Source organism: Miniopterus schreibersii (assembly GCF_964146895.1).
Source record: "Miniopterus schreibersii genome assembly, chromosome: 5".
In the NCBI taxonomy this organism is placed as follows: domain Eukaryota; kingdom Metazoa; phylum Chordata; class Mammalia; order Chiroptera; family Miniopteridae; genus Miniopterus; species Miniopterus schreibersii.
This window is the reverse complement of record NC_138106.1, coordinates 46,796,752-46,821,641: the sequence shown is the minus strand read 5'-3', so window position 1 is coordinate 46,821,641 and position 24,890 is coordinate 46,796,752. Positions and strand designations below refer to the sequence as shown.

Sequence of the window (24,890 nt, the reverse complement as noted above, 5' to 3'; positions counted from 1 at the left end):
CACCGGGAGGTGACTGTGTGCATGTGGTCTCATGGAATTTCAAGTAGCTTTCTACTCAAGCTTTCCAGGTTGTAATAGTAACTTACCTTAGTATCCGTTATCCTCAAACTGGTGCTGCACTGTCTGGACTTTGGATGTCTTGGTGTCAAAGCTGTGACTGCAGTTTTTCAGTTAAGGGAGGCATCTCTATTACTGCCTTCTTTATATCTCTTTGAAGGGAAACTATAGCATGTTAGAGCTAGAAGAGATCTTAGAGACAAGCTAGAGAAACCATACACACACATACACACACACACTCTCATTTTAAATATGAAGTAATTGAAGTAAAGTAGTTTTCCTCTAGTCACAGAACTAGCCAGACAAGAGCAGAATCAAGAATTATCCTCAGTATGCAGGCTGGTGTGTTTCAGTGGTTGAGTGTCACCCCATGGACCAAGAGGTCACCAGTTCAATTTCTGGTCAAGGCACATGTCTAGGTTGTGGGCTTGATCCCCAACAGGGGGTGTGCAAGAGGAAGCCAATCAATGTTGATGTTTCTCTCTCATCAATCTTTCTCTCTCCCTCTCTCTCTCTAAAATCAATAAAAACATATAAAATAAAATTAAAAAGAATTATCCTCAGTAAATATCAATTCTATTTGAGAACTCCTTTTTCTCTGGGCTTTTGTTTGTTTTGTTTTCTTATTTACAGAAGGGAGAAGAGAGAGAGGTGTCACCCTCTGTCTCTAGTGCTTCTGTCCCCTTCCCTGTCTCTGAGTCACACTCTCCTCCATCACTAGCAATTTTGCCATTTTATTCTCTTGAGGGTAGACCTTCCTTTCCTTACCAGTCTGCTAGCCACTGGGCTGCACTGCATCTGATCTCGTACTTGCTTATCTGTTAGCTGGTTTTCCTCAGCAGTAGGTTTTAACTCTACTGTAGACAAGTTTCTTTATAATATAGTAGAATATAGGAAGAGAAATCTGAGAAGTCAGTTCCAATTCATTAATCAAAGGATGTAAAGTTGTCTGACTAGTAATATCATCCTGACTGCATTTCATCATCTCAAATATCCTGGGGGAAATGTACTTATTTAAGATAAGCTACATCTTTAGCATTCAAATTTCTAACCAACCTAGCAGTCCTGCAAAGGACAAAATGATTTAACGTAGCATATATTCCCTTAATTAACCTTCATTTGGTCTAATTGAGTATCACATTCTTTTTTACATATTTCCAAAATTGTGATACATTCCTAGGCATTGACATCTAGCTGCCTGGAGAAAGTGTGCAGAGCTCTCGCTCTCCTCCTTTCTGATTTGTTCATCCGACAGTCTCCTGTTCTTCCCAGACTCTCAAAGATGAGTGATCTTCCTGCTCTAAGACCACAAGTTTCCCTGAACCATAAGGAAGCTAAGCCAGGGGTGCTTCCCATCCTTAGGGGCAACAGTAAGGGAGTGAACTTAGTAAAGATGGGTAATGAATATAAATACAGAAGCACAAACCATAAGTGTGCTTATGAGAAGGACAGTCTGACATGACATTGCACTGATTGGTTGAAGATGGATTGCATGGCCCCAGTCCGACTTTCTTGCTCTTGCCCCAGACCTGACCTCTCCTGTCTGCCCTGAGTGGAGTCTCTGCTCTCTCCCCACAGTTGTGGACATGGATGGAAGACCTTCAGAAGGAGATGCTGGAGGATGTCTGTGCAGACTCTGTGGATGCGGTCCAGGAACTGATCAAGCAGTTCCAGCAGCAGCAGACCGCCACTCTGGATGCCACGCTTAACGTCATCAAGGAAGGCGAAGACCTTATCCAGCAGCTCAGGTCAGCGCCTCCCTCCCTGGGGGAGCCCAGCGAGGCCAGGTCAGCATGGGCCGTGCTTTCCAGTGGGAAATGCCTCGGACTAGACGTGAGATAAGTCATGTCCCAGTCTTGGCTCAGCCACAACCAGTTTTGTGGTCTTGTGTGATCTTCAGTTTCTCCATCTGTCAGATATAAAAATGCCTGCACCATATTCAACTTGAGTTTAAAATGCGAAAGTAAACAGAAAAGCGCTCATGTTCCAAAGCATTGTTTATCATTCATGATGTTTTTCAGCAACCAATAAGTAACATAATTACAACAGAAATAAGCAGCATTGAACAGAAAAATAAATATCATCTTCATTGAAAATGATGGCATATTCGGCCACGTGGGGAAAGGGCCATCAGGAATATAGTGCTCTTTGGCCCCTGATCTCATGCTGAACTCCAGTGCCCCAGTCGGCAAAATGTGACCAAAAATGGTTGGCTTTGGCCCATGAGAATGTAGAGTGTGTGATGTTGTCCTGCTCTGTTCTTCATTACCCACTTATGACCTTTCCACCAGTCCTTGCTGCCCAGAAAATAAAAATCCTCTGTATTAACATAAACAAACATAACTAATAAGGAAAATCCTGTCCAAAATCTCAAGTTCATTTAGAATCATCCACACCATTGCCTCCTTTCTGTTGGTGTTAATATCTAGTTTCCTGCTCCTGTCAAGGGCACCAGCTCCTCAGATAAAGTGTCTTGAGGCCTGCAGCAAGCCCTTAGCAGCCAGCCCTGTGCCCAGGTGCTGTCTAAACAGGGTTTGATGGTGCTAATGAGGCCTGCCCACAGGGACTTGTTCCTATCCCAGAATCACTGAGAGCTGGGACCTCTGCCAGCTCTGGACAGAAATAATCTCATCAACAAGTCCCAGGCCAAGCCTGGGGCCTGAGGGAATTCCTTCAATTGAGAGGGCTGTCCCCGCCCCCCCATATCAGTTGTCTAATTAAATAAACAATGAGAACTTACCTTTTAATGTCCCTGGCATGTTTTTCTGTTGGAAATTAATTATTTCTACTCTAAATATGCACATGAGATGTTCTGAATCTTCCTGTTGCATACGTACAAGACAGCTTCTCTCCCTTGGTCCCCTAATTCATCTTCATCAACATATAACACATAACAATTTTGTCTGCCTACCTAGGAAACTCCACTGTTATTTTTTTCCAAAGGAAATTCCAAATAAGCAGGCAGTCACTTAACATCTCTGGGTCTCAGCTGCTTCATCTGCATGATTAAGGTGCTCACTCTTAAGAGACCTGTCAGCTCTGGAATTTTGTAATGGCTTTGTATTTCCTCTCCCAATACTTTTCACAAGCTTGGTTGGCCTTACTCTCTGTGGAGCTGGGTCTTCTTGCACCATGCCTAGGGGCAGAAGGCTACTCAGAGATGGTGAAGGCAGTGACTTGGCTGATGCCAGTTCCACAAGTTTAAGGTCCATGGATTTCAGTGAAGACCATAGGCGTGTGCTCGAGACCCACGGTGACCACTTATTCCCCTACTAGCCTGACTCTAGCCTGGGCTCTCCTCCCTGATATCAAGACCAGTCAAAGGGAAAGAGATGTAGATGGTGCCTAGTAGACCTTGGCAGGCCATCTCACCACACCAGGCACATACCTTCTCTAGGTCTCCGCTTCTCTAGGTCTGGCACTCATCACTGAAGTCCCTGACGTCACTTCTCATCCTCTCTGTGATTCCCAGTGAGTGTGACCCTGACGTAGGTGCTGTGCAGAATGGTCAGAAATTAGCTTCTTCCTTCTGGAAGATGTGTGATGGAGAGAGACTGAGAGGAACAGTTAGAAAGAACAGTCACATCCTCCCAATAGCAAAGCCCTTAACAAATGCATAGTGCATAGTATGAGTACATCTCTTACGTGCCTCATGATTGGGGGTATCTGTGCAATGGTGGGGTTTCATGCCCAGATAGGCCAGGGCTAGGAGGTACAATTGGGAGCTCTCTGAACGACAGGAGAGGCTCTTGACCAACCGGTCTTAGGCTCCATCAGAAGCAGACAGTCTGAGCTCAGATACTATTGCTTCTTAGACAAACACAGGCTAAAAGGCCTATTTTTCAGAAAGCTTGCTGATGAGAGGACTCAATACTAATGACTTCCCCCTTGTCCTCTCACTTCTTAAATTGTATGAGAAAGCAAGACATTGAATGTGCCCATTTATTTCAAGTTTTAGGGCTCTAGCTTACTCAAGGCCCTATAGGATGTTAACTTCTTAACCTCCAGTTTTCCTATTATAATGATCTCTTTGGAGGTCTCTCCACCACCTCACTTCTCTGAACAGGTCAATATATTTATCTTTTGGTTCCCCTCTACAATGTGTCACCTCCCCTGATACTTCTGTATACATTCTCCCTGCTCAGAAAGTGTACCCCTCCCATCTTCCTGGCTGGATTCGTCCTTTTGTTCTAACATCCAAATCATAACTCCTCCTCTTTGAAACCTTGTTGCAGTCCAAGCTTCTTGTGCCCTATCCTCTACTGTCCCCATCTGGGCCTGTGCCCCAATCAGCACTCAGTATTTCACTTGTGTCCTTTCAGGATTAATAGTCACTCACACTGCACATTCCTGGTCACAGAGCATGTTCACACACAAGGTCTCATTTAACAGCAAAATGTGAAGTGAGCAGGGCAGGGATAATTAAGTCCACTTTATAGGAGGCAGCTGGGGCTCAGGGAGGTCGTTTCCCAAGGCCACTAGCCCATGTACGTCAGAGCGGGGACTTACTCCCAGCTTGTAGCCTTCAGGTCCATGCTTTTCTAAGTACAGCTGGAAGCCTGTGTAATAACAGCAGACTGTAACTTTGGCAGAGCATTATAAAGTGGGTGACTAATCCTGGCAGCCAGGGCCTCACTTTCACAACAATCCTGTGAAGTAAAACTAGGAAGAGGTTTTTATTCTATGTCTTTAATGTGTCTACTCATGCATTGTGTTTAATGTGGCTACTCTTATGCATGTGTGTGTGTATTAAAATTACATGTATTAGACTACATATGCGCATGGGATCATTCCATTTATGCTTTGTAGAGCCCCTTCAACAGCATTTCAGTTGATCCTTTTTGCGATTCTGTCTGAGGAACAGGAGAGCAGCTAGTCTTGGAGCTACTGTGCTGTGAACCCCAAAGAGGATGCATGCACTTTTGGTTCATCTACTAAGCAGACAGGGCCTGGCTCACAGTAGGAGTTTGATAAATATCTGTCCATTGAGTGACTCAACTGATTGACGTCCACCTTGTTCAGAAGAGGAAGGCCCCCTGCTCCTCTATCACGTTTATCATGACAAGGCCCCTCCCTTCTCTTCCGCTCTGCCACAGGGACTCGGCTGTGTCCAACAACAAGACCCCCCACAGTAGCTCCATCAGCCACATCGAGTCGGTCCTGCAGCAGCTGGACGATGCCCAGGTGCAGATGGAAGAGCTCTTCCACGAGCGGAAGATCAAGCTGGACATCTTCCTGCAGCTGCGCATCTTTGAGCAGTATACCATTGAGGTAGGGATGGCGGGGAGAGTGGTGAGCAGGGGCGGTCATGAGAGTGCCGGGAGGCTGCAGGGTGGCCTGCTGCCTGGCCAAGGGCACTGCCCGGGGTCTGGGAAGGGAGTGTAGCTTAAGGGGATTAGAAGGGATTATGCATCAAGGGTACATTTACAGAAATCAACAAATTCACAATCCACATTATTATATTCTTCTGTCCGTCTCACCTCCACTGCCAAATAGAGTTCCTCAATTTTACTGTGTATCTGGGGATAACCTCGTTGAGAAGGTTTTGGTTGGGTTGCTTTGGACTCTTGGTACTTTGATTCCTGAAAGACCATGGAGTTGGCTGTGTTAGACTTGAGGTAGAGTCCTTGAATTCTTATCATCATGAGTAGGTAGGTGTTAAAATTTGGAGGTCTCTTCAGCGGACATCACAAAGCAGCCAGAAAGCTGGGAGCCATAGGAAGGAAGACCCATGTGTGTCCTCAGTTTGCTTTCTGTTTATTAAGTCAGTCAGTCTGTGCTCAGGCCATTTGGTGGTCATCTCTAGCCTCCTCAGTTCATTCTGAAAGGATCAGGATTGGGTGTTCTGGTATAGTAATGCCCCCTTTGTGATACCTATTAAAACTGTCCCAAATGATATCCTTTTTTTTTTTTTTTTTGCTTTGAAACTGTAACTAAAGCCCAAAAGCCAGGGCAGTAGGGCTTCTGCGGTATGAAGAGTATCAGACACTTAGGTGCTTTGTCCTTCTCAGGGAGGCAAAAGGTTAAATTAAAAACACTGTCTTCTCTTCGCTCCCAGAGAGACCCAGTTCACTGTCCACCCTTTATAAAACTTTGTTTTTCATTTTAACCATCTTCTCCAAGTTGGGCTTCTGGGTGTCTGGAACTGATCTTTCCAATAACTGTGGAAACTTCCTTGGAACTGGTCTGGAAGGAAGATATCTTTTTTTAATGTTGAAAGCTCCAATATCCTAATCCCACACGGAACCAGAAAACTGTCCTGGCAACAGCTGCCCTTTTTTTCAGTCCTGAGACCAAAAATGTTTATGCTTAGAATTGAAACTGTGAAAGACAAGCAGTCCTAAAGCAGTCTTTCCTGTCCCTTCCTCTCCTACGATCTTTCTCTTCTCATAAACATACCTCTACCCCTGCCTCCCCAGACGCCACTGCCATTTCTTGCTTCAAGGTTTCATATTCTAAAGGTTCCTTCTGGACATTTTGTGGGACAAAGGAAAAGAGTTAAGTCTTTAAACCTAGATCTCGTCTATCCTTCCAACTTAGTCCTTAACTTTAGGTTAATTTATTTATGCTTTGTATTTTTACAAAGTGTTGATTATTTTGAATTAACACTCAAAAGGATTTCAGGTGTCAAGCAGTATTAAACATATATTGACACCCTGGCCCGTGTAGCTCAGTTGGTTGAGCATAGTCTTATGTACCAAAAGGTCACTGGTTCGATTCCCAGTCAGGGCACATGCCCGGGATGCAAGCTCAATTCCCAGTAGGGAGCATGCAGGAGGTAGCCGATCAATGTTTCTCACATCAATGTCTCTCTCTCTCTCTCTCCCTTCCTTTATCTCTACAATCAATAAAAACATTAATTAAAAAAAACACACATATTGAAAGAACAGTTTAAATGCCAGTGAAAATTTAGAGATATTGGCATGCAGCAAGGAGTTAATATAGTGGACTTCATAAAGGCAGGGCTACAGAGGCAATAAAGAAAGAATTAAGGGGTGTGAGTTATTAGTCTTTGGTCATTGGGAGTAAACCTTGCAGAAATAAACGGAGGTTACATTCTATGTCAGTGATGTAGGCCCCAGGCACTCCCACAGTCCTTCCTCAGCTCCGTTTCGCCCATAGAGTATGAACACATCCAGGGGAGATCATGTTAGCAGGTGGTTCTTTATTTACTCTCCTCTCATTCTGGGTCCACATCTCAGAATGCTTAAGGGGAAGGAAACAATCTGGGAGTTGGATGTTTACATGTTATTTCATTAGATGGCTGTGGTTTCAAGGTCAGGGTTGCTAGTTTATTTCCGGAATGCATTGGTTTGATTTGCTTGGCCATGGACTGCACCCCTGACATCTGCTGGGGGCATCACGAGGGTGTGTTTGCCTATAGTGATTCTGGGAAAATCCATTTTTACTCCTGAAAAAGAGCCCAAAGTATATGCAAAAAATAGACTTAAAAAAAAAAAAAGCTAGCTGTAACTCAAATGGGTCTTATTTAAATGTTACAATAGGGGAGCTTGATATTTAAATTGTAGATTTGCATTCTTCAGCCTCCATCTGTATAAAAATTCCCCCTCCCACCCCGAATCCTGGACAGCAGCTTGGGCAGCTGATTATGGATGCAGTAGAGAGAGTGTGGGGCCATAGTATGAGGGTCTAAGGAAAACAGTGAGATAAAAGTGGTGATGTGCCCTGCACCCTCTGGGTTAGGCAGTGAAGGGGTCTTGTTCCCCGTTTGGGGTGTGGCCCAAACCTTGGGGAAATGCCACATTTCATCTTAGATAAAAATGGAAATTCTGCCAAACCCATGGAAAAGTTCTGCTTCGAGTCAGATTGTAGAAGTTATTTTTCAGGGTGATGAGATTACTTCACATACTAGCTAGTGGTTCACTGTGGGGATGGAGAGCAAACATGTAGAGAAGTTTCAGGATGTGAAGCCAAGGGTAGTTTCTGTAACGAGACGTGTCGGAGCTGACATAAGGCAGGGCAGGGCTGTCACTGCAGGGCCAAACTATGGTTCCCCCCCTAAAGGAGGGAGTCTGATGGACATGCTCCGAATTCCTGGGGATTACCGAAGAAAACCAGAGCAGGCCTGCTCCCTGACTTCTGGAGATCTAAGCATGGCTCCTTAACCATATCACCGATGGGGGAAATGGGCTAATTAATGTAAGAATTAAGGTAACATAGGAATTGCTGCATCAGTGTCTTCCTGCTCAGTAAGAATGGTGTGCATGGCTCCCACAATGTAACCTAGGATGAAGTCATAGGGCACTTCCAGTAAGAGTGAAATTTATCCCAAATGGATTCGGCAAACGTTCAAAACCCGGGACTGCGGCTGCATTCCTGACATACCTTTTTAGACGCCATGGAGACTAGACAAAGTGACCTATAGATGTTCTAAAAAGCCTTTTTCTGTAGGCTCAGCCTCCCTCTATGAGAAACATTGTATATGAAGTGATTATGATGAAAGAGACATTTCACCAAATACAAATAATGTTTATTTTGTGATGATTGGCATATGGATAATATTTTCTTGTTTTTGAAACATCCATGCATTTCAAGTTTTCTACAGTTAATCAGAATGATCAGAAAGAAATTTAAAAATATATTTTTAGAAGCAAGAACAGTCCAGTGGTCTCCAAACTCTTTTGATTATGCACTCTCTCAGTAAAATTAATTTTGAACTTGCAACCCTCTATATATGCATTTATATTGGTATATAAATTATGCATGTTTTACCATCACTAATGACTAATAATCTCAAAACTCAGTGTGCCCTTAGGGTGAAATTGCACTTTTTCATTAGAAGTTGTAGTTCCCTACTTCAAATAATCTTCTGGATCATTTTCAGTTATGTTTTGGGCCTGGTTTCTTGACAGACCTGATTAGATTGTCATTGTTTCTTGACCCCACATTGTGATCAACAAAGAGTTCCAAGTTCTCTTGTGCTTTCATGATTCGTATTATCTGCAAGCTCCCATCTTTGAGGAACCTTATGGAGCCATGTGTCTTTCTGTGAAGGTTAGGTTAGTTAAAACTAGATGATAGATAAATCCATTTAGCTGGACACGTGAAAAGAGCAATAATTTGAAATGTGATTAAAGCAGCTGAACAAATGAGCCACAGCCAGCCCCTCTGCAGTGGGGGCCCCACCATTCCTGAGGAGTCCCCTCCGGCTATACTATCCACCAGGTTGTCAGATGGAGACTCACTCTACTAGAGAAAGTTCAGGGAAATGGCCTATCTTCTTTAGTGGTTTGATCTAATATGTATGCATATAATACATATGCACATATATATGCACATTTATAGACAGATAATTTTTCTCTCTGTTATCAATGGATAATCTTGAACACCCCCTGGACGGGCATACCCACGTTGGAGAGTACTGGAAATGACACCAAGAAAGATACTCTACACGAGGGACTTGATGAAAAATGGGTCACGGTTATGATCTTTCTTTTAAATCTCTGGCTTTGTAATTACAATCAAAATTTGCTCAGTGCACCTGAAAATTAATCTGTGCAATTAACCTGAGTAAGGAATAGAATAGCTAACTATAAATCCATGGGATGCGCATTAGGACAAACTGGGGCCAGGCTGAGGCTGGGAAGAAATGGCCTTCAAGAAAGAAAATTCTGCCTAGAGGGGAAGAAACTGATTGTAATTTACTGGTGGTCTCAACTCTTCAGTTGCTTGTATGAAGAGGCCCTTAACATTTTATATTTGAAAGAGGTCACTCAGTCAACCTTTTACCTGATAGAAATTCCACTCAATAAACATTTAGTGGTACCTACTATGTACCTAAAACTATGTTGGGCATTGAGGATACGGCCCCTGGCATTAGGGGGATAGTTGGAGAGAAACACAGGAACAAAACCATCGAACTATGTGATAATTCTGTGAAAAAGAGGGGCTCACGGTTTGATGAGAACACGGAAGCAGGAATGCCCAGCTTTGTCAGGCTGCCCATGGAGGGTTTCCTGATGAGACTTTACCTAGAAAACAGGTTAAACTTGGTGGCCAGGATTTGGCATCCTTGGAAGATGCCACCCAGCCTCTACCAGAATATTTCCAGAGCCCAGAAGCAGGGGGTGGGTAGGAGGGGAGAGACAAGAGGGAGCTCAGGATTTCTTCACCCTCCTATACTTTGGTCCTGGATCTGCTCTCTGGAAAAACAGGACAAATCTGCTCCCTCTTTTATTTGGCAGCCTGAAAACTGTTTGAAAATGGTCATCACAGGCCTCTTCTCCTTTATCTGAAAAATGTTGAGATCATGTAAGTTATTTCTGTAGTCCCCTCCGACTCTAAAAATGTGGTATTTCATCATCAGCCCTTCTCTGTGGCACATATTTCCAATTTAATCACCTCTTTCTGGATGTGACATGGTTTCCAGACACCTGACCCTCCTGGTTACCTGCTGCTGAAGGGACTCTAGTTGATCGTGCCCAGCTTACTAGACACACCTGGATGTGGCATGTTCAGGACCCTGGCACCTCCCAGTGCACCCAGGAGACAGTAGCCTTTTCAGTGACGTTACCACCTATCTTGTCTGGGCTTGTGCTCTCCTAAAAGCCCCTGGTTAGTTTTTCAAGGTAATTGATTTGCATATGCTGACTTTCTTATTAACCTAAATGAAAGCTTTTTATATATTTTCCCTCTCAAATTTTACTTTTTTTTGTTGGCCCAGTTCTTCAGCCTATCAAAATAAATTTAATTTATTATTGCTATAACATTGTGGCCATTTGAAATATTGACCAGGTCAGGCAGGGCTTCACTGTTCTAGCTCCACTGACAAATAGCCATCGACTGTGGACCATAGAAGGGCCATTTCATAACCTTTTCTTCTATAGATACAGTGTGAGAATCGGCAAAGCCTTGCTGTTCTCCGTGTTTGTAATATACCTCAACTCCACCACGTAGTAACTGTATCAAGAAAGCAAATGAGGTCTGTTTGAGATCAGTCTTTGTGGATTCCTCCTAGGGATCACTGTAGCATTTTATAAATATGCCCCAGATCCTTTGAGACGGAAATGCAGAATAAATACAATAAAGTACACCATAGTCTGCACAAAATATTTATTTGATAGTCTCTTCTAGACTGTTATCAAATTGATTTTTGAAGATCATTGGGAGTTTTCCCCTTCCATCTTTTTTTTTTTTTTTTTTTTTAAGGATTCTTCACACAGCATTATTAATTCTGGCAAGTCACATGTTTTTAGTAAATTATTAAAGATTCCTGATGAAACTTCCATATTACTCTGTAATGGGGTGGGTCTGGGGCTGTAGACCTGAAGTCAGGTTATGTTATCAAGTTCAAAGCTGTGTGCTTCTGGTTTCTGGTAGGGATGCAGGGGATTCAGCAGAAGGTCTTGGATGTGAGCTCCGGTACTAGGTATTTAGCTTGAGGGGAAAAGAAGAATCTGACACTGAAGCATTGATAAGCACTAGAATGAGTGAACAATGAACAGCAGATGTTGGAGGAGCTCTTCCACAAAGGGAGAGCTTTGGAAAACAGAATAGATTCCCACAGGTCCCAAACTGATTAAGAAGCAATGATAAGGACAGAAGAACCACTCAGGATCACTCACGATTGTACTAGAGATCTCAGTTTTAATCATGATGATAATGAAGAAAAGAACATGAAATTGGTCATAAAATGTATTCAGTTATCCAGATTATCCCATTGGAATAGAAATTAGGTAGCTGAACATTGAAACTCATCAATTACAGCATGTTGCAATATGTTCTTACATTATGTTGCCAAAAATGAAAAACAACTCAGTGTATTTCTTTCCTGCCAAGTCCTTTTGCTTTTCCAAAAAATTCTTGTTATAGTCCCAAAGGTCTTTATATAGCTGCATAAAGAAATATTTTAACTCTTAAGACAGTTTATATATATTCCTAAAATGGGGAAATGTTATAATCTACCTTTCAAATAAGCTGCAATAGAATTCACTAATTTCATCATTTTGTACATTGATTAACAGCAAAGAACTTTACATTATCTTCTTAGACAAGAAGAATAAATGATTATGGGAATTCAGCTTATTTTAGTTTCACAGTGGTAACCTGTATCGGTATACAAACCCATTACAGATAAAACAGCTCTTCCAATGTAACGGGCCTGTCTCTCTCACTGCAGTATGCCTTTCCACCATCCACCACTTCTAGGTCAGTAGAGAATATTTAGCTTTCACTTTTCTCATCCTAGTAAAAATAATGACATCATAAAACAGAAATATGCTCATTTTGCAATTGATAGTCCATGTATTTCAGAGCAGTCTCACCACAATGAAATCGGACCCTTCCTCCCACTCTTAGTTGGAATGCGATTGGACCTTAATGTATGTAACATATGTGATAGATATACACATATATTACACATATATAAACACACATAGACACACACACACCGTGTGCTGAGACGCAATGGCACAGTTATCAGGTATGTAGTATTTTGAGTCAGACTGCTTGGGCTTGAAACTTGTTTCACCAGCTTTATTAATTGTGTGACCTTAGGCAAGTTTCCTCATCTCGATTTCCTCATCTGAGAAATGGGGATGAGAATAATAATTCCTGATCTGTAGGGTTGTTAAGGATTTAATGAGTTAGCATGTAGAACATTTTTAGCAAAGCTCCTGGCACTTAATAAACACTTAATACATTGTAATTGGCATGCTATTATTATTCACAATATATTTTCATATATAAATTTGCTTTCATATTTTAAGCAGTTAAGTATCCCATCTTATTTTCCCCCATTGTTTCTCTCTGAATTTGTTACAGGGTCAGATTAGGCAATCCCTGAGTTCATGCAGCTGCTGTGAGAAGCAAAGGCTCTGCTCCTGCCCTACAGAGGGCAGGTTATACTTCTCTCTGCTGAAGCTCCCATCCTGCTGTTCACACCCTAATATCATATTGCAGATGTGTCTCCTGCTCATGACAGAGGGTCCTAGGGGATCAGAAATTTCTGGATAGGTTAACATTACCTCTATACTTAGTAATTTGGCAGAGTCGGCTTAAAAACAAAACAAAAACATTAGCAAACTCTTAAACAAAAATATCCTATTGGGGGAAGTCTATGTGTTTTCTTACAAGGATAAATTAAATTATTCTTGGCATTTAGATATGGTCACAAGCACACAATTAATTTATTGATCTAGTCAAAGGACAAATAATTAACTTAAAAGGTTCATGTGAAGTAGAGAATGGAGTTATCCTGGAGGTTATTTTGAAAAAGAAAACAGGGAAAGGTTACATGGGCACTTCTCTGAAGCAAGATTAATAAAAAGAAAGCTACCCCCAGAATCAATTATTGGGCCAGCTTTACTGACATAACACCATGGTCAAGAGCACTGGACTTTGTAGCTGGATGCTCAGCTCTGTGACCATGGGGAAAACAAACTGACTTCTCTGGGCCTCAATTTCCTGCCAGAGTTGCTATGAGGATTAAAAGAAGTTTAGTCAACTGCTCAACACACTGTCTACTCCATAATAAACGCACAAGGTAAAATATCTTCTTTAATCCTGATCATTATCTTTATCATGACCACCGGCATCTAAAAATGAGCTGAAGAAAAGGACAACACAGTGAGGTTTCCACCTGTGCAGGTGATAACAAAGAGCTGAGTTGATGGGAATTGACAACAGGAAGTGGGGAGAGAAGGGGCAGGTGAGTTTTGATTCAGGCAGATACAGAATAAAACGTTTGGACCGGAGAAGCTAAAGTGTTCTCTACATATAAATACTGGGAAAGACCCAAAAATGGGAGAAACAATGGAGAGGGCTTCCTGAGACCAGAGCCCAAGGCAGCTGCTAAGCCAAGTCCCTAGGGTCAGTTTTTGGCCGCAGAATGCTGGATTCAGTGAGTCTCATTTGGCAGGAAAGCCTTGGGCTTCGTTTTGATGTGAGCCTTCCCATTTCCCACTGCCTCTTACCCTTTATAGATTTCTGTTTAGCTCCTTCTCTGATTTCCCTTATGGTCGTGGCTCTAGAGTAGACAGTTGTTAGAATAGAAACGTTGCCAATGTACCTCTCAGAGAGGTCATTGTACCGTCACACTCCGATTAATTCAGGAGAGCATGGGAGATGGAGGCCACTGGAGCCAAGAGTGAGTGGGCCAGGAGCTGAGGTGGAGTTAATTGAATGGAAGGAGAAAGCAAAATAGGTTGATTAAAAGCTGAATTCCCTGTGGGCACCTTGTGTTCTTTCATTTATTTGGTTCAGGCCCTAGTTTCTGCCCTGAACAGATTCTTCCAGGTCTCTTTTCCAAATGGAGTTAAATCACCGAATTTATTCCCAGTGCAAGTTTTTCTTTCCAGTCTTGTTTCTGTATTGGCAAACTAGCCCCTGCCCCATGTTATGAGATAAGCCAGGGATAAACCTCTGGCCTGGGGGTCTTTTCATGCCAGAAAGTTTACTTCGAAAGTGGTGAGAACTTGAATAGACTGGAAGGAGGTGCAGGGGTATTTCAAGGCTACTGGACCAGGGAGGGAGACTGGAGAGGGCAGAGCTAACTCTCAGGGTCAGTGAGGAAAGCAGCTGTCTGGTTCATGTAACAAGTGCATGAGATGAGGCTGGAGAGCTAGGTTTGTCCATTAGCAGTAGGTAAACTTCAGGTTTGAAACAAAGTTTTTCTTTAAAAAAAATAATGAGCACGTATTGAATGCCCGCCTTGTACCCCAGAAAGAAGGTAGAGAGGAGGAACCCAATAAAAGAACATTCCTTGAGCAAATAGAAGAGAGGATAATTTAAATTCCAGCAAGCATTAGAAATACACAAGTCAATCAGAAAAAAATACGTAAGTCAGACCATTACAAGGCTCTAGTGCGTGGCAGAATGGAAAGAGTCAGCCACAGAGTAAAAGGCATTTAAATACAAGAAGGGCAGCTTAAGACCCAGGCGTTCTGCTGAGTAGCTCCTTGAAATTCACATTCTTCAGGCTTCGTAACAAATTTGGGCCCTATACTTGATGGTGTTGGGTGGTGAGGGTGGAGGAAGGTAGGGAAGCGGAGAAGCAAGGATACAGAAACACTGGATACAGAATCCTGGACACATTTCACATTTGGTTTGTATTTAGACTCTCAAGACGCCAGACCCCTGAGCCTCTGTCCCAGCTTGAGCACCTCACCTGTGCTCGGCTCCTTGCCCCAGGACCTCGACACGTCCCACTCACAGACCCCTGGCCTTGGGGCCCCTCTGGGATTTCCTGCAGTAAAGAGACCCTGTACAGACTCAGTTTTATGGAAACAAAACAAAAACCAAAATTGAAAGGAAGGCAGGCTGTTCCTTTCATGCTTGTTGTCTTAGTTTTATTCTAATTTCTCTTAGTTTGCCGGCAAGGAAAGGGAGTAAAAATTTTGTTTGGGCTTTTTTTCAATATATTATCTGATAGACCGCTTGTATCCAGCACATATTAAGAACTCTGACAAATCTCTAATCAAAAGGTAATTATCCTAGTTTTTGAAAAATGGGCAAAAGAGTGTAAAAAACACTTTTTAAAAGTAGACACAAATGAGCAGTAGCATATGAAAAGGGGCTCGCCATCATTAGTCATCCTAAAACCACGAGATACCACTTCACGCCGCTAGGATGACTGCATTTAAACAGACTCATAATACCGAGTGATGGTGAGGATGCAGAGCAGCTGGAGCTTCCATGCATGCCTAAGGGGAATGGAAGGTTGCTCCTGGGAATGTTCAGCACACACTGCCCTATGACCCTACAGCTGCACTCCTAGGAAACTCTCAAGAGAAGTGAAAATCTGTGTCCACAGAGGAACTTGGGTAGGAACTTTCACGTCAGCCTGATTCATAACAGCCAAACACTGGAAACAACCCCCAAATCCATCAGCCAGAGAATTGATAAACAAACTGTGGCACATCTATACAATGGACAGCAGTAGAGAGGAATGAACTACCAATCCACACAGCATAGATGACCATTAAATGCACCGTGTGGAACACAGAAAGCCAGGCATAAAAGAATCCATACTGTGATCTCGTTTGAAATCCAAGAATAGGCTTAACTACATCTTTGATGATAGAAATCAGAAAATGGCACCTGAGTGGGGGAGGGTGGGGGCAGGAACTGACTGGAAGAGGGTAAAAGTGGACTCCCTAGGTGATGGAAAGGTTCATATTTTGTTTTTGGTGATGGCTACATGGGTGCATAAAATTTTCCAAGCTCATAGAACTAATGCTTAAATTACACGGTGGGGCAAAAGTAGATTTACAGTTGTGAGTATACAAAACAGAGTTTATTAGTATTAGTATGTATTAATTACTGTATTATTTTCCATACAAACAACTGTAAACCTATTTTTGCCCTACCCTGTATGTGTATTTTATTGTATATAAGTTATACTTGAATTTTTTTAAATACAAGAAGGAAAACATTTACATGCCTACTTAGTCTATGTAGGCCTATTCATTCTATAAATTATTTCATAAATTATAAGTCATTTATCTCTCTTCTCAGTTTAACTCCTTTCTCTAGTTAGAGATTAAGTATTTTTCAAAGATGAATACAACAAAAATCTGTTTTGCCTGGCAACCTGATCCCCAAGGCCTCCCCACAATAAGTACATACTAGGCTTTCCTGCTAAGCCCAGTGGATCCCTCAGTGAACCTGAAAAGATGTGGGGGCTTGAGGTGGGAGCCAGGACAGTGAAGGTGGTATTTTTACAGTTCCCCCACCTCTGCATCAGGGACAGCAGTAACTTTCAATGAAGAAAGTTCTTACTGTTAGACAAAAAATTGAATCCTGTATCCCAGAGAGCAGCCCCTCCGTCCTCACTGCTTGCCTTTCCCCTCCCAGCCTGTGTGGCCCCAGCACACGAGAGAAGAGTGCCACCTGCCTCCAGCTGGGCTTCTCTTTCCCTTTGTCCCCAATGTCCCTGGAGCAGCAGCTCTTGGTGACTGGGAGGCTATGCCACATGTAAATCACTGGCTCTGGGATTTGTGCTCAGGCTGCCTGGGCCAGATTGTAGCTGTTCTACCTGGGATGAGGCTTTCATTTTCTCTCCTGTGAAAAGGGGGTGACGTCCCTGTGCCATTGCCCTCACAGGGCTGCTGTGGGGGTAGCAAGAGATCGCAGACCTGAAAACCACGTTAGAAAAGTTTTTATCTGATTTATATATCAGGTGAAATTATTACCCAGCTCAGAACTTCTGAGCTCCTATTCTGGGATTAATTGCAGCATTTGTAAAGCGTAGGATTCAGACTCTCTGCAGTCACATATTTGAGAGTAGATGAGGGGAAGGCACATGAGCAGAGGTATAAAGCAATAATGAATTAGCAAATTCATATTAAGACAAGGTTTCCATTCATTGTCTTTATTAGAATCATTAATACCTTTCAGTGGAGTATAATCTGCTTGGGTTTCTATAGATATACCACACATTTGCCCCTTGTAGTCACCATCTCCAGGTATCAACCTTTGTAATCGAGGGAGAGAACCTGCACAGTAGAACATGGAACCAAATTGAGACCCCAGCTGTGATGTACACCAGCTCTCACTGATTGTGTGACCTCAGGCCATTGACCAGTCTTCTCCAGCCCTCAGTCTCTGTTTCTTGAAAGGAGTTAACTCAATCCTTAAGTTCTGAGGACCTCTCCAGTGGTAAGATTTTTAAGAGTAGCGGGGTGGTAGCAGTAGCAGTCAGTAGAAGACCTGAGCTATGGCGTCCGGTCTGCCCCTTGCGAGCAGGGTGAAGTCCAGGCACAGCATTCCATCCATCTGAGTGACAGCAGCTTCCTCTTCTGCAAGTTGGACCTGAGGGTCCCCACCCTGCCTGCCTCTCCAGGGCATTGTGGTTGAACGAGATGGAGTACTAAAAACTTTATAAACCATATTTCATCATTACTGTTGCTATAGACATTGCAACACATGCAAAACACTTTCAAAAGCATGCATAGGTGAGTATGCGGCAATGTTGCTTAAACGTAGCCTGAGTCAAGGAAATGCAAAGCGGAGACTGATCTGAGAGTCAGGTTAGTTAATAAGGCTTGGGATCCATGAGCTTAGCAGTCTCTCATGGGCCAGCGAGCCTGGACTGATGGTGGTTCCCTCACAGGTGACAGCAGAGCTAGACGCCTGGAACGAGGACTTGCTCCGGCAGATGAATGACTTCAACACGGAAGATCTGACACTGGCTGAGCAGCGGCTCCAGCGCCACACAGAACGGAAGCTAGCCATGAATAACATGACCTTCGAGGTCATCCAGCAGGGCCAGGATCTGCACCAGTACATCATGGAGGTCCAGGCCTCAGGTAGGCAGCCTGTCCTGTCCTCCTACTCCTGGTGGGGAGGTGATGAAAGCCAAGAGCACCAGCTGACTCCAACGAGCACTTCCACTCTGTTCATTCATTTTATTTCTACAGGTACAAAGAATCAGGTTTTTCCCCCCATTTTAAAGAAAAAGAAACTGAAGCCTGAGAGCTGAAATAACTTGTGTGAGGCTGCAGTTAGGCTGTGGTAAAGGCTCTCCCGCTGCTGTGGAGAGAATGGAGAAAAACCATGGTGGAAATTAGCACAGATTCCAAAAAAATGATGGCCTGGAAAAAAAACCAGGTGGGCCCCAAAAGCAGTCAGCCGTCCACGTGAATGGTATTCAAATGTTAGACATCTGCTATTCCACCCCGCCCACCCCTCCCATACACACTTTCCTGCCCAGTCCTCCATCCCCAAGGCTGGTTCCTTATCTCCAGTTCATGCCTCTCAGAGTTCTGTTTTTTATCACTGGTCTGTGCATGAGCCCAAGAAGTGCTGGTAAAAATTTATGGCAAGGTCATATAATTTTATAACTTCTCAAAAAAAACATGGTCAAGTTACCCAGATTTGACTTCTTTTTCTGCTCAGGATTTATTCACTATTTATCCTACAAATGATTGGGACCTTGCTATTATTCCCCCAAACTGGCCTTTGTTGTCAGAACCTTTGTTGTTGCTAGCCATCACAGTCCCTAGCCCAACTAGCCCAGAAAAAAGATACCACTCATGTGAGCACATGCCATTGGAGTGCTAGAACCCAGGCCTGTGCACCTAGACCCACCTTTGCCCTCCTCTCCCTCAACCCCCTCACCCTGTTGGCTCAGGTTCCTCACCCTCCAGGAGGAGGCAGACACAGGCTCAGACCATTGACTCTTATTTAAAGCTCTGTTGGTCCATGTCTGTTGATCATGAAGGATATTTACAATCATGAGATTGTTAGGTGGACCTTAGCAATCAAACTTAACTGTAAAGTACTGTTTCTTTTAATGACTTGAAAGAGTACATACCAGCATTCAAAGGAACTTCGCTTCTAACCAGAGTAAATTCTATTCACTTTGGTCAGCATAATCTTTCCTTGAATTTTCATTTGTGTTATGAACAGGTCTGTTTATGGGTGTGCAGACTATGCCCCATACAGTCCCAGAAAGAGCCATTCACATTGTAGTCTAAAGTTTAAGGGCCCGTCCCTAGAACCTATCACATCAGAACCTCTGGGGGTCGGACCCAGCAATCTGTGTTTCAAAGCCCTCCAGATAATTCTGATGTACCACTGCTGGTCGAGGGCCTTGCTGCTCAAAGTGTGGGCCCTGGACCAGCACCATCGGCATCTTTGAGAGCTAATTAGAAATGCAGAATTCCAGGCCTTATCCCAGACTTAGGAATCTGAATCTGCGTGTTAACAAAATCTCCAGGTAAGTCATGTGCACATTGAAGTTTGTGAAGCAGAGTTCTAGGCCATGGCCTGTACCTTTTCAAGGCCTTGTTAGCAATGAAGGAAACTGTGATCCTTTCTCTGTGATTGAGAACTCTCTCTAGACTCAGGGTTTCACCCTATGGCTTGACCTCATGATGCTCACAATAGCCAGCTATCCACCTAAGGCCAGGAAACATGAGAGAATGCAGACACAGTACCTAAGAGAGAGGCTGGGCAGAGAAGCCTTACAGGGATGTTCACCCTTCATCCCTCAGTATTGATGAATCTGGCAGAAGGAGAGCTTGTCTGCCTGCAAACCATGACACTTAGGACCAGGGTTCTGGCATGCTTGGGGGAAGCCCACCTCCATTCCAGGAGCCAGGTATCCATGGTAACAGGAAGACTGCTGGGAGCTGGCAGTCCCTGAAGACTGCTTAAGACTGGGCGTAGTTGTACTTGGCAGCCACCTTAACCATGAGGGCTGAGTGGGTGAAACGCCACAGGCAGATGGGCTGCCCACCCCCACATCATCCTGTTCTAGAAGTGAGCTTTGTCAGAAGAGGCTGCATCGGCCTCTTCAGCCCCCTCTGCTGGGACTGGCTGTTCCCTTGCTCCTACCGCATCTAGCTGCTCAGTCTGGCACAGCCCAGGAGGCTTCACAGGGAATGAGTCCAGGGATTTCAAGAACACTCCCTCTGCTGCTGAATGCCTGGTCCTGCAGAGGAGGCATCTATCAGCACCTCTGGCCTTGAGGAGGGGAGGGCAGAGTCATGTCAGAACCGGAAGGTGGGGGTGGGCCCAGCTGGAACTTGTACCCTGGTGGCCAAAGAATTCAGGACTTTAGAGACACAGGACTTAGGCAATAAATGGCTTGGGCATTTATGATATGTACATCTAATGAAGTATATTTGAACTAAAGGTAAAATAAACTATTGTGTTAGAAAAAGACAACAAGCAGAATTAAGAATTTGGTTGGCATTTTGCTCTTCGTGCTAAATTAAGGGCTTATATTTTGATTTTGTAGGAGCAAATGGAAGTAGAGAATTTCCATACACTTATCTGCAGGTGTGAAGTTTGTAACATCGAGCCAGGTTCCACTAAACCCCTCTGGGTGCCAACAACTCTAACCAAAGCAAACGCCTTTGCTTAATCAGCGTCAGCCTTAGGAATAGAGGGCGGAACGGGAGCAGTTTCTTCACTTGCTCATTGTGCTCTCCCCACAGTAGCTGTATCTGCTTGAGCCTCAAGTTGGGGGGTGCTCGCTGGTTAGAGTCAAGTTGGAGAAAACATGCTGACTGAATTCAAGGGCCAGTTCCTCCATCAAAAGTTAAAAGTGCCTTTTCTTCCTCTTTAGACCTTGCTCTCTTCTTCAGCCTAGTATGGCCAGTGGACCTCGATTCCTAACATCCCTTCAGTTCTTACTTTCCATGATTCAGCCCCACCACTTCCATTGGTTATGCCTCAGGTCTTCTCTCCAATGTAATCTGACCATGAGACTGTTGTACTTGACCTTAGGAATCAGACAGGAGCCATACATCCTATGGATATGTTGCTTTGGTGGCTTAATCAAAGCTTCAAATTCTCTCTTTATGCAAGGTTTCAAAGTGAAAAAATGTTTCAAATTTGTGGCAGTAAAGCTTAAAATATACTATGCCTGGGAAGATTCTGGCCACAGTATTTGAAAATAAGTTCTAAAATACATTAAGTTTTGGGGGATCACTCTTATCCTTGAGCATAGAGGTTAAGAGTGCATCAAGGAGAGAAGACGGTATGGCTTGGCCTGTGGTCCCACCCCCCCCTTATTCCCTGAGTGACCTTGAGCGTGTGACTCACTCTCTAAGCCTCTCCTGCCTCTGGAAAATGGTGATCATGAGAATATCAACCAAAGAGAGTCATTGTGAGGGTGCAGTGGGGTGATACCCAAGCTTGGTAAGGGTTCACTAGAGCCCGATGATGATCATACGTTACACTAGTGTTCTAGCACACAGTGCATTTGGTTGGGGTTATCTATGTTCCTGTAGCTTCTGCAGCAACATGAGGGCAGGACTCTGTCTGCCTTCTCTGTGCTTTCCCATCATCTAGCAGAGGGGTCATGTCTTGCACATAGCAAGTTCTCAGTAATAATATTTGCTGAATCATCAAGATTGAACATCAGTGTGGGTGAGACAGATGAAGGCAAAAATAATGGGCCATGCATACTTTTACTTAGGTTATAATAGGAAGGAAAGACCTGTGTTTTTCCAAAATGGAAGCTACTCTGGGGTTGATGAGAATGTGAATCTGGCAGGGGCTGAGAGGAGGGCAGAGGAGAACCTGGTGTAAAACAAGGGTTTTCAGTTCCTGGCTGCATATTTAGAATCACATGGGGAAGTTCTTTAAAATACCAAGGCCTGAGCCCCACCTCTCAGGGATTTTTACTTTAATTAGTCTGGAATGGGTCCAGATTTTTTAAAACTTCCCAGGTGGTTTCAATGTAGAGCCAAGGTTGAGAATACTGATCTAAAAACCTGATTAAAGGACTTTGTAATTTCTGAACTGGGTGTTATACTGAGTGGGAAGGGGAGGGGAAAGAGAAAAGATGTTCTCTATCTGAGGCAGATACCTATTTGAAGAACAGAGTCAAGCCCGACCGGGCATCGCTCAGTGGTTGAGCGTTGACCTAGGACCCAGGCAATCGGGGTTCGATTCCTGGTCAGGGCACATGCCCAGGTTGCGGGCTAGGCAGCCGATCAATGACTCTCTCATCATTGATGTTTCTCTCTCTCTCTCTCTCTCTCTCCCTCTCCTTTCCTCTCTCTGAAATCAATAAAGATATATTTAAAAAAAAAAAAAAGAACAGAGTCAAAAAACACATTACAGGTATGGGCAGGAACCCCCAACTCTTACCTTAGACTATAGCCACCTCTCCTTGAGGAAATTAAAGTGGTTCCCCTGACCTGGCAGCCAAGGAAAGCAAAGTGAGAAGTTTATTATAAGCTGTGGCCTTGAGTCCCAAATAAACACAATGCCAGACATTCTAGTAACAGTGTAGCAGAAGGAATATCTCTGTCCCTGGATTGTTGGCCACTGTACCATCTAATCCAGTGGTTCCCAATCTTGTTTGCATGTTGGACTCACCCTGGGAGCTTTAAGACTTAACTAATGTGTGGAACCCACCCCCAGAGACTCTGGTGTTCTTGGTCTGGGGTGTGGCCAGAACATGGTGACTTTTTAAAGTTCTTCAGATGAATCTAAATGAGCCAAGGTTGAGAGCACTGGTCTAATAGCACCCAAACCACCATAGTTTCTAATGATATACATTGAGCAAGTACATAAACACCAATGGTAGGATTTTATACGTCATTCAACAGTCCCATCAGTAATCAATAGTGAATATGTTATCATTTCCCCAAGGGAAAGGAAAAAGTGGGAAAATTGATATATTTTTTAGCCTACTAAACATCAGGCACTGTATATACTTTATCTCTGAGTCCTCACGACACCCCCAGAATACAGAGCCCAGAGACTCACTGTTAATAGGTTGCAGACCATGGATTCAAAGTTACATGTGTCCTTCCCCAAAGCTCTCAAGTACTTTCCACCACAGTACATGACCTGAGCTCCTCCCAAAAGAGGCCCATGTGTTCGTTGAACAGGTATTTTTGGGTGTTAGGAGTCAAGCACTGGCTTGGTCCCAAAGATGAAGAGAGGCATCAGACAGACATGGATCTAGTATCAGAGAGCCAGCATTTCTGCGAGAACCTGGACAAGTTAATAAGAAACCAACCTCAGTGGAAGTGTTCTCATGAAGGGATGGGTACAGGGCATTGTGGGAGCACGTCAGAAACTTCAAAACAACATTCTGTAAGGAGACTGACAAACTATTTTATTACAAATATATTTCATGATGCAAAGAACAGACATTCTTGTTGCGTTTCTGAGAGACCCTGAGGGTGCTAGTGAGATTGAGAGAAGTAATGTCAACACAAGAAAACTATTTGCCATTGATGGATGGATATGTACCAATTGATGGGTTTTAAGTGGGACCCATGTCAATGTGTTAGGGGCAGTGGAAGAGAGGGGTGAGTTTCTATTCTAGGTGCAGCTGGAGTAGTCTTCCCGTTTTCCCATCCTCCATCCACAACATGATGTGTTGAGAAGTGCAGAGGTGTTGTAGGCATCGTCTTCACCCATTATAGTTCCTGTGTTCATCTCTCATAAAACAATCTCAAGTGAGGTAGATAAAAATAAAGGGCAGGCTGCAAGCCTCTTCCAGATGATGTCCTAAGCAGGTGGATGGCCCCTTTGATGTGTTCCTGGGCTTAGAGGTCTATTTACATGTAGTGCAGCAGGGGTGAGCCATGAGCTTCCCATAGGAAGGCACTTTACCCAGCCCAGCATACTAAACACCAGAGTTGGATGCAGAATAAAAACAAGCTGGAAAAAACCCACATGGTAGATGGAAGCAGGGAAGAGCATCTACTTCTGCAGATGGATTTTAATTAGGTTTTCAGAAAGTAAACATGGGGTCAAAGGTCATCCCACTTTGCTGAGCACTGTAGACATAGAAATTTTATATTTCTTCTTATTTTTTATTTCAGTCAAGGAGATACTGTACCTTATCCTCTCAGTAGTTGAAAATAGTAAGTGGAGGGAGTTGACTGCCAAAAGGACAAGCCGTTCTTCTCACTGTCTCCTGCATATATTTCAGGAGCTAGGACTGGGAATTATGAAACTGACAGAAAAAGTAAACATGAAAAGATACTGAAATTATTACCATGTAACACCAGACATTTCTTTCCCACTCTCCCATATTGTCATTACATAAAACACTATTTTTGCCAGTATAGAAATGAATTTCCTGTAGTGTGTAGACAAGCCCTATGCTCCTCCGCCGACTGTATTCTGCAGGTGTATTGGTGGTGGCAGTGATGAATGTCGGATGATGTGAGTCAGAGCAATGGGGAAGTCTCCCAAAGGGGATTTCTTTTCCAGGTGGTCATACATTGAGGTTGGTGGACTCCCCATCTGACGAGCTAATAAGAGTGTACCTTGGGCAGAAGTTCCTGAGACGGTCTTTTTGGCTTTGTTTTGTATTTCCCAATATGATCCAGAGGCTGGCTTGTGAATATTCTGGGTGTTGGTAAATCCCCCTCAGCCTGGTGCTGTCT

The 24,890-nt window shown here is 43.6% G+C and overlaps 1 protein-coding gene across 16 annotated transcripts in view; it reads left to right on the top strand.

Moving 5' to 3' along the window:
• The window catches only part of KALRN (kalirin RhoGEF kinase), a gene marked incomplete at its 3' end in the record, with an annotated part of 571,907 nt that overhangs the window by 320,137 nt on the left and 226,880 nt on the right, over positions 1–24,890 (top strand). For 12 of the 16 annotated variants that reach the window (XM_081139141.1, XM_081139138.1, XM_081139132.1 and 9 more), the window contains exons 12-14: positions 1,636–1,844; positions 5,154–5,328; positions 18,131–18,326. In XM_081139141.1, coding sequence (XP_080995267.1) covers positions 1,636–1,844; positions 5,154–5,328; positions 18,131–18,326 — 580 coding nt within the window. The remainder of the gene's footprint in view (positions 1–1,635; positions 1,845–5,153; positions 5,329–18,130; positions 18,327–24,890) is intronic. The other 4 variants (XM_081139136.1, XM_081139139.1, XM_081139126.1 and 1 more) reach the window with 1 other exon arrangement.